This window comes from Lacerta agilis, chromosome Z (assembly GCF_009819535.1).
Source record: "Lacerta agilis isolate rLacAgi1 chromosome Z, rLacAgi1.pri, whole genome shotgun sequence".
Lineage (NCBI taxonomy): Eukaryota > Metazoa > Chordata > Lepidosauria > Squamata > Lacertidae > Lacerta > Lacerta agilis.
In genome coordinates this window covers 7,947,260-7,959,799 of record NC_046331.1, presented here as the reverse complement: position 1 = coordinate 7,959,799, position 12,540 = coordinate 7,947,260, and the positions used below count along the sequence as shown (strand labels likewise).

At 46.6% G+C, this 12,540-nt stretch overlaps 1 protein-coding gene across 3 annotated transcripts in view; it reads left to right on the top strand.

Moving 5' to 3' along the window:
- The window catches only part of EHMT1 (euchromatic histone lysine methyltransferase 1), a 70,852-nt gene extending 62,002 nt beyond the window's left edge, over positions 1 to 8,850 (top strand). For all 3 annotated transcript variants that reach the window (XM_033138128.1, XM_033138126.1, XM_033138125.1), the window contains 3 exons: positions 3,314 to 3,392; positions 4,716 to 4,891; positions 8,565 to 8,850. In XM_033138128.1, coding sequence (XP_032994019.1) covers positions 3,314 to 3,392; positions 4,716 to 4,891; positions 8,565 to 8,757 — 448 coding nt within the window. In that variant the 3' untranslated portion in view covers positions 8,758 to 8,850. The remainder of the gene's footprint in view (positions 1 to 3,313; positions 3,393 to 4,715; positions 4,892 to 8,564) is intronic.
- The last annotated feature ends 3,690 nt before the right edge of the window (positions 8,851 to 12,540 follow it).

Sequence of the window (12,540 nt, the reverse complement as noted above, 5' to 3'; positions counted from 1 at the left end):
TCTCTCCAAGTAGGGCAAGTGCTTGTGGGGTACCTCAGGCCTTGGGGCCAAGTGCAACCCATCACACTTCTCTGTCTGGCCTTTGAGACTCTCTCCAGGCTACACCCCTTCTGGCCATGTCCTGTGGACTGTGATAATGCCTCTTTCCCTGCATGGAGAGGTATACAAGAGTGGGAAACTGCATGGCTTTGAATATGGCCTGATTCATAAAGGCATACCACTTCTGGTTTGTGGCCCTCAAGAAGACTGCCCACGAGGGGATGTGGCCCTTAGGCTGAAAAACATTCCCTAACCCTGTCTTCATACAGCCTTGCTTCCAGAGCCTCCTTCCCCACAATTAAAAAGAAATATCAAGTGAAACCTGGTTCTTCAGCACAGCCTTAGGAAGATTTGCTGGATTAGAAATTGGCCATGTTTTTACCCTGGGAGCTTCAGAAAGCCCTTCCTGGCAATCATTTGTTTCCCTTGGACTATCTTAAGTGGAGAGGAGATTAATCACGTTGATGTCTGGAGCCTGCCTGCTCTGGTGATTAATGAGCCTCCCTGGTTCTGCCCTTCACATCAGTGCAGGGCGCCTTTGGTTTAGCGGCTAATCGCTCTCCCGCATTTGATGTAATAATCCTCTGTATGACATCACACCTAGTTCCGTGGAAAAGAAAGGAAGCACAGTGTGGGCCTTCAATGACAGAAGGGGACAACTGGCTGTGAGCTCATACATGTGAACTTTGTACACACGATACTTTGTGGAGTTAAGGAAGACGGTTTGCTTCCTTCTGTCCTGTTTTATGAATAAGAACATAACAAGAGCCCTGTTGGATCCACATCTGTTTTCACAGTGGCCAAGCAGATGCCCCAGTGGAAAGCCTGCAAGCAGGACCTCAGCACAACAGCAGTACTCTCTCAGCAATTGGCAGTCAGAGGCAGTAGAGGTAGAGCTTACCCACGGCAGCTAGTAGCAGTTTGACAGCCATGAATTTGTTTTACCCCTTTTAAAGCCACCCGACTTGGTGGCAGTGAATTATATTAGCTTCCAACATTCAGCTTCATTGGGTGGTCTCAGGTTCTAGTATAATGAGAAAGAGAGAAATGGTCATTTTCTGCTTTCTCCACACCATGCATGGTGCCATATGCTTCTGCCATTGCCCCCCCCCCCAAATCAGGTGGGGGGAACCTGTGGCTCTCCAGATGTTGCTGGACTCCCATCTCCTGCCATGGTCTAACCAGCATGGCCAATGGTCAGGAATAATGATAGTTTTCAGTCCATCAACATCTGGAGGAGCACAGGTTCCCCATCCCTTTTCTAAACTAAAACAAAGGGCACATAAGGTGTCTCCTCAAAGGGTTAGTTTCTGCAGCCCCTCAATCATTTTAGTTGCCCCTTTCCTGTACCCTTTTCAGGTGTACAGTCAAGCTCTCACTTGGAGCAAAGAGATAAAATGCAGAGAAGTCATGATAGCTACAGAGAAAGCCGGCTTGAAAAAGCATTCTTTAAAACAAAACAAAAATGGCCACCTAAACATCCCTAATTGATTCCAGAGGGCTGGAGGTGCAACACTAAAAGCCTGGTTACTAGTACATAACTAAATGAACCTTTGGGATACGTGGCACTCGCAGGAGTACCCCGTCAGAGGAGCACAGTTGCCAGGCAAGAGTGTCCCTTAGGTCTCGTACATTTCTTAATAACCTTTGAACAGCCCAAGGCAGTTTGAACCTCCAGAGCAAGCCTGATGGATGCGACTTTTCCTCAGCAGCCCAGGTGAATTTTTTACAGCCTCTGCAATGCTACAGAACTGCTTGATAAGATGCAAAGTCAGAGGCTCAGAAGACCTGAGAAAGGAGGTATGCAGCGTAAAGGCAGCCTAGCTAGCAACCTTTAAAGTGCGTGTCTGTTGATTTCATATACTTACTGAATTTATATGCAGTCCTTCCTCCGCAGAGGAGCCCAGAGTGGCAAACAGATATGCAATTTAAAAACAGAAACATTCTAAAACAGATTAACACATTCTAAAAACAATTACAGTGAAAAAAGATCTAAAAGCAATTGCAGTTAAAAATGTTCTTAAAGTAATAACAATTAAAAATGTTATTCCTAGCACATCTTGTTAGAGTTGCTCAAAACCAGATTATTACTTTCTAATTAACCTGGAATGACACATTAGCATTGTTTAGGAGAAGGTGGGTGGAAACAATTTCACCCTTAAGTGTGCCCATGTGTTTAGGAGGCCCACCTTTTAACCACACTCAGCAATGAATCTGGAAGAGATTGTGATGCAGGAGGGACACTCCAGAGTAGAAGGCTCCTGACTCCCATCAGCCCTGGCCACCATAGCAAATGGTCAAGGATGATGGGAGTTGTAGTCCAGCAGCAGCACCTTGAGGGCCACAGGACCCCCACCCCAGCTTTAAAGGATGCTAGGAGGCAACTCATGTGAAGTGATCTTGCTGTGTCTTGGAAAAGCTGCAGATGGAAGAGGTGGAGCCTTCAGCCAGAGCAGGAGCAGGGAGAACCTCTGGTCTCTCCCTAGGCCACACCCCTCACTGGTCCGGCTTCACATTATTGAGTGACTTTGTCAGACTTAAAATGCTTTGGGAACATCTCTAACAGGCTGCTTGGTATAGAGTAATGTAGGCTGCTCTGCTGAGGAAATGGACCCCAGGCTAAGCAACGTTAGTCTGCCCTCAGCCAGCCATAACATGTCTGCCATCCTACTTAGAACCAGCCCATGATGTGCTGGCCTTGCCTGTAAGCTTCCTGTTCTTTAGTCTCAGTGTTGCCTGATGTAGAACTCAGCAGGGCAGAACAGGACAACATGTTGGCATCACTTATCATTGCCTCTGGCCCCACCTACTGTTGGTCTCCCTGCCATCTGCCCTACCAGTCCCAACGGGCTCCAGCAAGTGACTACAGCCTTTTCGGACCCAGGACCCTATTTTAACCCAAATATGCATTTGGGGACCCATTTATTGATCTCTTACCATGTAGTCTAGCTCCTCCTGTGACCCAGCTTAGGTCAGGCTGCAACCCACGAATGGGCCCCGAGCTACCAGTTCATTAAAGGCCACTGCTCTGGAGTAACATGCCAGGCTGTGGCTTTTTCCTTCTGGGAACTAGAGTGCAAGCTGACCTCCTGAGAGGAGCAGTCATTCAGGTCACCCAAAACTTGGAAAATGGAGAGGACCGGGTTTTGGGATGTTAAGGAAGAGGTTCTCTTGGAAGGAGGTTCTTTTGAATGCATCAACTACCATATGTCCAAATCTCCTGCGAAAAAAAAGGTCATTAGTCTCCAATTCTGGTTTCTCATTTCTCCCGCAGGTACGTTGGAGAGCTAATTTCTGATTCAGAGGCAAATGTACGGGAAGAAGACTGCTACCTTTTTGAACTTGGCAACAAGGTAGTAAATTTGAAGGGCTTGCAGGACAAGCAGAAGTGCTAAAACAAATTCTGCCTCTTCCCCCGCCCCCCCCCCGCCCCATTTCACCATCTGTAAGTTGGTGTGACAGGAAGCTCTTCTCGCCTTTTAGGAAAAGCAAAACATCCTGTGGAGTTGGGAAGGGGAGAGGGCTGAGAGACTCAGGGGACAGTTGATGGGCGGGAAACTGGGACGTCTTCCTCTGGGCCACCAGTTCATAAACAGCCTCTGCTGAGCACGACTCTTTGCCCAAAGGTGATTGGGGGGGGGGTGAGGAAGGGAACAAAGATTAGTTACCAAGGATTGTATCCAACGCTAGTCATGTTCAGAGTAGCCTCACTGAAGAATAACAGACACTACTTAACTTGGATCCAGTAATCTCAGTGGGCCTACTCTGAGTAGAACTTAGTTGGGTACAACCCTGAAAGGCAAATGCCTCATGCAGACCCACTTCCACCATGGGGCATTAGTTGGATGCTGCCTCTTAATAACTTTTAATTCAGTTGTTTTGCTTGTTCTCAAGGCCATATGTACACTATGCATTTAAAGCAGTGTGACACCACTTTTAAACAGTCCTGGCTTCCACCAAAGAATCCGGTGAACTGAAGGTGTTAAGGATGCTGAGAGCTGCTAGAGACACGTACTCCCACTCACAGAGCTACAATTCCCAAAGTGTTTTAACAGTCAATCCTTCTTCCCAAGGAATTCTGGGAACTGTAGAGGAAGAGGGGGTCAACATAGTGCAAATGCATTCCCCCCCCCCTCCTCACAGGGTACTCTGGGGATTGTACCTCTGTGATGGGAATAGGGAGTTCTCCTAGCAGTATTCTGCAGCCTTAACAAACTATGGTTCTCAGGATTCTTTGGGTGAAGTGGTATAAATATGCTTTTAATGTATAGTGCAAATGGGACCTCGATCTCTATTGAATGAAAAGTATTCGGGGCGGGGGGGGGGGAGAATGGAAATTGAGACATATTTGATCCTGTAACCCAACTCTAGGAACAGTAGCTCGGTGAGGAAGAATGTGTGTGTGTGGGGGGGGTGTTCTTCTAGCAGTACTCTGCACCCTTAACAAACAACAGTTCTCATAATTCTTCAGTGGAAACCATGACTTTCAAAGTGGTATAAGAATTGCTTTAAGGACCTGTACACGGTGCATATGGGGACTAAGTGAGTGGCTGAAATACTTGCGCAGGATAATTGTTCAAATAATTTCCTCCAGCTCCAGCAGAGACTGGTTTTACATGGAACAAAAACTCAAGTGTAATCAGAGGTTCTCTCTGTCCCCACCCCAACTTCCTCAGAACAAAGACGTGTACTGCATAGATGCCCGCTTTTACGGCAACATCAGCCGCTTCATCAACCATTTCTGCGAGCCCAACCTGATCGCCGTACGAGTGTTCATGTCCCACCAGGACCTGCGCTTCCCCAGAATTGCATTCTTCAGTACCAGGAATATCCAAGCGGGAGAAGAAATTGGGTATGTGTAAGAGGAGGAGAAAGAAATGGCAGGAATGGAAAGGAGGAGGAGGAGGAGGAGGGAGGAAGAATGGTTGCTTAAGCACAGGGGGTAGAGGCAGCCCTCGGTCTGTCAGGGACAGCCATTCCTTCAGGGATAATATTTGTGTGGTGGGGAATCAGATTTTGGGCATTTGTGGGAATTCTCTCTCTTTTTTGGGGGGGGGGTGTTCAAATTAAGAGAGCAAAGAGGAATGAGCAGTTAATGCCTCACAGAAGTTGAGACGAATGGTGCCTGTACATCATGTCTAATCTCCAAGTGCTAGAAACTTACTCTTTGGGGGAAGGAAGCAGACAAGTACTGGGAATTGGGATTATATGGTTCATCAGTTCAAGGAGAGGGGAATTGCTCCCCCTTGACCGCCTGCCCCATCTCCATGGACGCCCATGGGTCACATGCTAGCAGTGGTGAAGTCTGAAACTAATAGAGATCTGGGTCAGAGCCTACCCCAGGGGTCAGCAAACTTTTTCAGCAGGGGGCCGGTCCACTGTCCTCCAGACCTTGTGGGGGGCCAGACTATATTTTGGAAAAAAACAACAATTAACGAATTCTTATGCCCCACAAATGCATTTTAAATAAAAGCACACATTCTACTCATGTAAAAACAACAGGCAGGCCCCACAAATAACCCAGAGATGCATTTTAAATAAAAGGACACACTCTACTCATGTAAAAACACCAGGCAGGCCCCACAAATAACCCAGAGATGCATTTTTTTTTTTAAAAAAAAGGACACATTCTACTCATGTAAAAACACGCTGATTCCCGGACCGTCCGTGGGCCGGATTTAGAAGGTGATTGGCCCTGATCCGGCCCACAGACCTTATTTTGCCTACCCGTGGCCTACCCATTTCCATCTCCCTGTTCTGCAGGCTCCTTCTCTTTGGGTTGTATTCAACAAAACAAGGTCACACTCAGACCATACAATCAGTGTGCATTTCATTGAATCATGGAACTGCGGAGTTGGAAGAAAAACCACAAGAGTCATTAGTCCAACCCCCTTGAACCCACAACCCCAAGATTAAGAGTCTCGTGCTCTATTGACCGAGCTATATCAAAGCTCATGGCTTCTCCCTAAGAATCCTGGGAACTGTAATTTGTTAAAAGAGCTGGGGATTGCTGCTCTTGGGGTGGGGTGGGGGAACCTATCATTCTCAATTGGTGTGCTCATGCTAACTTCAGATACAACCCCCCACCCATAAAAAAACCATTTCTCCATTTCTAAGGGACAGGTTTCTTTTGGCAGCACTCTGCACTGATGGCTTTCAAGGGGCTTTGGAAATTAGGTTGAGGGGCTGCAGCCCACTCCTGTGGTAGCTGCTTGTTTGATTTTCTGGATCTGCTTTCAAGCGCTCCTCCTGCTCTCTGCTTTCCGCTGCATGTGTTGGCCTCCTTCAGATCTGCACATGTGTGTTCACACCCTCACCCCTTGCCCCAGCTTATGCGCACAGAAGCCATGAAACAAATGCTGATAAATAACACTAAAAAGCAAACCAATCAATCCAAATAAGGAGGTGTCCATAACTTCCTGCTCATGGGAACCCATTGCGCCACAGTAGCAGACGATTGGCTATGCATTCAGAAGGTCACAGGCACCGTTCGAAATTAGCTGGGTGCCATTTGCACTTTGTGACCAGCAACTGGCCTTTTGTGACTGAATGGAGATGTCTGGGTACCACCCATGGCACCTAGCATCACTACTTGCCTGGCTGCAGCAAAAGATGCACGCCTTTTTGCTGCTGGACTACCCCACAAAACACCTGATTCACCTGGCAGCACAGCAGCAAATGACGTGTCTTTTTTCTTTTCTTTTTTACTGCTACCCTGCAGAACAACTGATTTGCCCAGCATCAAAAAATTTTAAAAAAATAATTTCTTTGCCATCACCGCACTGCCAGGCGAATCATCTGGTCTGGTAATGTGGAAGAAGAAGAAGAAAGTGCCTAGACATTTTGTTTTGGTGCCCACAACCTAGTTCCCACATGGCTCCTAGCTTTCCTATCCCAGTTTCTAACACTGGTCCGAGGTTCAAACCCCTGGTATCTCCAGGTAGGACTGGGAGAGGCTCCCAATCTGAAACCTTAAGGAGATGCCGCCAGTCAGTGTAGACAGTACTGAGGTTGATGGGCCAATGTTCGCATTATAAGGGGCCATGACTCAGTAAATGCAGATGGTCGCTTGTTCAATTGCTGGCAACCTTTTTTTTTTGTGGTGGGGCTACGGGCTTAGTGGGGGGGGGTGAATTTTGAAGGTGTGGAGATCATTAATAAGCTTGAACTGAACTTGATTAAGCATTCCTAGCTTTCTGCTGGCTCTTAAGATTCTGTTTCATTTTTTAAATGTATTTTGCACTTCCCTTTTTTAAATCACTGTATTCCTTGTTTATATTGGAACCCAACTTGGAAAGTTTTTCTTTTAAAAGTCAGTATTATAGGAACAGACAAAGCTGCCTAATTACTGATTCAGAACATTGGTCCACCCAGCTGATTATTGTCTACACCAGGCATGGCCAAACTTGGCCCTCCAGCTGTTTTGGGACTACAACTCCCATCATCCCTAGCTAACAGGACCAGTAGTCAGGGATGATGGGAATTGTATTCCCAAAACAGCTGGAGGGCCAAGTTTGGCCATGCCTGGCCTACACTGTCTGGTGTAGTCTTCAAGCTGTGCATATTCCATCAGCTTAAGTTGCCATTCTTCTTTAGTTGGAATTTCGCTCATTTTCCATTTTGGGGCCAGCAAAACACGGGCCACAGTAGTGGCATACATAAATACAGTGGTACCTCAGGTTGTGGACACAATCCGTTCTAGGGTGTCATTCGCACCCCGAAAAGTCCGCACCCCGAGCAGCGATATCGCGCTTCTGCGCATGTGCGAACTGCACAGAATGTGCAGAGCACTGCTGCACGTGCGAGCGCGGCGAAACCCGGAAGTAAACACTTCCGGGTTTGCTGCATTCGCATCCCGCAAAAACGCAACCCACAGCGGACGTAACCAGAGGTATGACTGTAACCTTTTTTGACACCTGGGAAATTCCATCTGAATTATCCCCAACAAAAAGGACTCTGGCTTTTTGGGGGAAGGTATTTTTAAACATGTTTTTCAATTCATTATGGATCATTTCCCAGTACCCTTTTACAAGTCCACCACATGTGAAAAAATGTTCCCTCAACCTCCTTGTAATCTCCAGCACTTATCTGATTAAGTCTTATACATCTTAACAAGTCTACTCGGAGCTAAATGCCACCTGTAAATCATTTTCATGTAGTTCTCCTTCGAAGAATTAACATGCAGCGAACTTCATATAACTTTTCCAAATTTTCCCCCAGGGGTTAAAGTCTATACCAAGGTCTAGTGTTTCCACCCAAGCTGAACTACTAAACCCTTCTTCAGGCATTCACCCCCACTTTGGCTTTTGGCCCCACCCACTTCCTACATGTAGCCCTTGGGAGACTGCTTAGAAGGGAGTGGGGGCCTCAGTCTGTTGGTGGGGGAGCCAACTGTGCTGTTTTTGGGTGTAGTGACGGTGGTGGTGGAAACAACTGTGCGACTTCCTCCTGTGTATATTTGCCCAGAAGTACAACTCTGTCTCTCTCTCTCTCTCTCTCTCTCTCTCTCTCTCTCTCTCTCTCAGGTTTGACTATGGCGAAAGGTTCTGGCAAGTCAAGGGCAAGTTCTTCAGTTGCCTGTGCAGCTCTCCTAAGTGCAGGTACTCCAGCGCCATTCTGGCTCAGAGGCAGGCCAGCACTTCCTCATCCCAGGAGGCATTGGAGAACAGGCTCCCTGACACGAGCTCTACAATAGCAGTGGCAACAACCTCATTTTGAGGGCTTTCTACACACATAGAAAGAAAAAAGAAACACCACCACAGATTGTAAGATATTTCTTTTTTTATATATTTTCAAGAAAGGAGACTTCCCCCCCCCCTCCCGTAAAAAACAAACAACAACACAAAATACCACCCCACCCCACAGCCCTTCGGCAGTCAAGCATTGAGGCACTGCTATTGAGTGTTACTGGAGGAAGGAGCCAGGCACCTTGTGCTCATCACAGATGGCGCAGGTCCGCACCGCTTTCTTCTTGCACCCGCAGCAGACCAGGAAGTAGCTGGCCAGGGGCAGCTGTTCTCATCCTTCCGTGCTGAGAGACCCGTTAGAGGCCTCTCTTAATGTGATCCCTGTTCTCCGAGCCAAGGAAGAGGTCTTCCGCCCACCACCCTGATTCCCCCACCTGAAAGGACAAAATTTTGAATGAACTGCTGATGTTGCATCTCTCCAGTTGTAGTAAAACTCTGAATACTTGATGAAATGTGATGATGATTATGATTTCTTGAAGCCAAACCCACCTCCTTGGTACAAGCACCGGGGCCAGCTTACCTTTGCAGGCAGACCTTCCTTTCTCGCTCATCGTCCGAGGATTGAAATGGAACTTCTTTCGAACAAGGTGCCTGTCTGACCTAAGCCAGCGTATTTGCTGTTCTCCGTCACAACCTCTTAATTATTTGTCCAAGCCTCACAGGGCTTCTCCATTACAGAGTTTTCTCTCCCCCCCCCCCCAGTGTTTCAGTGCATACACCCCTATCATGCAATGGGAGCTTGGAAGGAATATGTCTTATATAACACTAACTCTGGAAAATGAATTGAGGATTTTTGTTTGTTTGTTTTTCAATACGGAGAAACTGGCACTTACAGAGAGACCCTCTTCCAGGCATTTCCTGAAGCAAATGCTCAATCTGGGCACCCCTGAGAACATGGTGGCAAAGAAGGTCTATCTATGCCATCGCTGTTTCCCCCCAAGTTCATTTATTTCTTCTCCATGACTCCCCATGTAAAGCTACACATTGTGACGTTGACAGTTGGATTGAACTGATTTCTCTTGTACCATACTGGGGGGGAGCTGAACAGAAAAGCAACTCACCCGAGCAACTCAACGGTGCTGATTTTGGTGTGATTTTTTTCTCACTACTACTACGTAAAATGATTTTTTCAATTGTATAATAAAAAGAGGGGGGAAAAGAAAAGAACAAAGTGATCTTAGTATAAAATGCAGGGACGACAAAACCCACAAGACCTTTTGTTAGTATTGTAGTGGGAATAAAATCTGTCACCACCTTTTGTGCGGTGGTAAAGCAGATCATTCCCCCCCCCCCATTTATCTCTTAAATACTGTAATTAGTGCAGTACCAGTTTTGGGGACTGTTTTGTTTTTGTTTTTTTGTGGGGTTAATTTTTCTTTTTTGGAGGGGGGAGGGGTGCATCTCTTCTAAAACCGTTCATATTGCTGGGTGGTCTCCCCCCCCTTTTCCTTTCTGTTAAATGTTTTTGTTTTGTTTTGTTTTGTTTTGTTTATTTTTTTGAGTTTCAAAGGTTCCCACCTTTGGGCTCCTGTCATTTCCTTGTTCTGTTTTCAATGAAATCAATAAAAAGTGCATTAAACTCACCCCTCCCCTTTGGCTTCTTTAGTCTTTACTCAATTTTTGCAGTACTTTCCCTTGCGCTCCCTACTGTGCACACTTTTATTCTAGTTTAATTAATCCAGGAGCAATATCATCCTCAGAGCAGGGTTCACTGTGCAGCTATACCACATGTTTATAATCGGCTCAAAAAGCAGGCAATAACAATTGGCATTTGAACATTTCTTAGGTGCGTCACGTTTTTGTATTGCGTTCCCAACAAGAATCCTGAAAGGCAAGTCACTCCTCCTGGCTATCCTCTAAATCTGAGGCTGAAGAGGCTTGTCAGACACCACCTCCTGCAAGTGGGATTCCAAGTCTAAATTAGAAAGTGGAGAGAGTTGCGGGTGGGTGTGCACACGTATGCGTCCTTATAAGAGAGAGACAGGCAAAGCCCCAAACCGTTAACAAAATGTTTACTTTTTCTGTGCCTCTGAAAAGGGCATAAAGCTTTTGTTGACTGTTATTTACCTTCTCCATTCATTGCCTTCTCCAAACCATAACTCAGTGCATCATAATCTACATGTAACAACTGGCATGGACTGTAGCTCAGTGGCGCAGCATCTGTTTTGCATGCAGAAGGTACCAAGTCCAGTCCCTGGTATCTGCAAGTAGGACTGGGACAGACCCGTGCCTGAAACCCTGCTGCCAGTCAGCGTAGACAGTACTAAACTGGATGTATCAACAGTCTTGCTAAATATGAGGCATATTTCTATGTTCCCAAAAGCTGCACCTGATGCACATTTTCCCAGGTGGTTTGTTTGCCTTCCTTCTGTTTACCCGAACCTCCCTATTACCCATATAGGATTCTCTATTTCTGCCATTTGTATAATTCTTGTCTTGGCTATAATGCGTGGATCATACGGGATTTATTTATTTTTTAAAAATATATATAAAAATAGCCTCATTAAAGGCTACTCATCCATATGCACCTTGGACAGCTGGAATGAGCTGCTTAAGTTTCAGTGGGGGTATTGGTGCTACTTAAGTGGAAGTAACTGAATTTAGGGAGATTTTATACTCTGGCACTATGTGGTTGCTGGCAATGAAGGGGAAAACCTAGTAATAGAAAGCTTTGCAGCAGGGGTGGGTAAGCTCAGGCCTGAAGGCTGAATGTGCCCCCCCGACCTTTCTGGCCCTTTGAGCAATCACCACCACCTCAGCCACACCCATTCTTCCCACGCCACACCCACAACCAACGCTACTTGAGTGTCCTTTGCATGCCTGGAATCTGTCCTTGAACTCTGATAATGCCTCTTGCTTCCCTGGATGAAGGATTGGGAGGGTTGTGTATAGAAACTAGCCTGCTGTAGTTAAAAAAAAAAGTAACATTTGTGGCCCTCAGAAGCCTGCCCAGAAAGGGAATGTGGCCCTCAGGCTGAATTGATTCCCTACCTATCCTGGCATGTGAATAATATTGAGCTAAACTGGTCCCTGTGGTCTGCCTCTGTCATGATGCTTTGCAGACTAAGTAGTACAGGTTCCAGTTTGCCAATGGGTGGTTCCTATCTGCTGGTTTTCCTACCACCATTTCCCAAAACTTAAATATATCAGAGTGAATCTGAGGCTGGTGGGAGACCAGACTGCTGCTCTGCAAATGTCATTGGCAAAAAGCATTTTCACACACCAAATGGTGATGCTCTGGGGTGACAGTGGAGGCGGAGGCCCCGCCAGTCTGTGATGTCTTCCCTTAGGAGTAGCAGCCTCTTCCCGTTGGCAAAGCTCGGGTTTGAGGAGGCCGCAGGCTATTCACAGCTGACTGCCCTCCTGCGCAGCCGCATTCCATGCTTGTTTACCTTAAGATAGAAGAAAGTGCATCTGAATTACAGCGAGTTGGATTCTTGCACTGCTTTTTGGCAACTGCTGTCCGTGTGGGACAAGGCACAAAGGAATAAATATCCTGCAACTCAACTTTAAAAAAACAACAACACCCTGTGTTCTATAAGCAAAACAGTAGCAAGATCTGCCTGAAGGATCAGCCTTTTGTTGCCGTTCTCACTTTGCTACTGCTGCCAACTTGGGGTGGTGAATCGTTTCCCACCTTAGGGCCGTGTTTTCCTCTGGGCCGTCTTCCAGGGGCCATGCACCAGTGGTGGGTGGGGCCAGATGCAAGGGAAAATGGATGCAAAAGCAACCGGAGTTGTTATCCTTGTGCAGT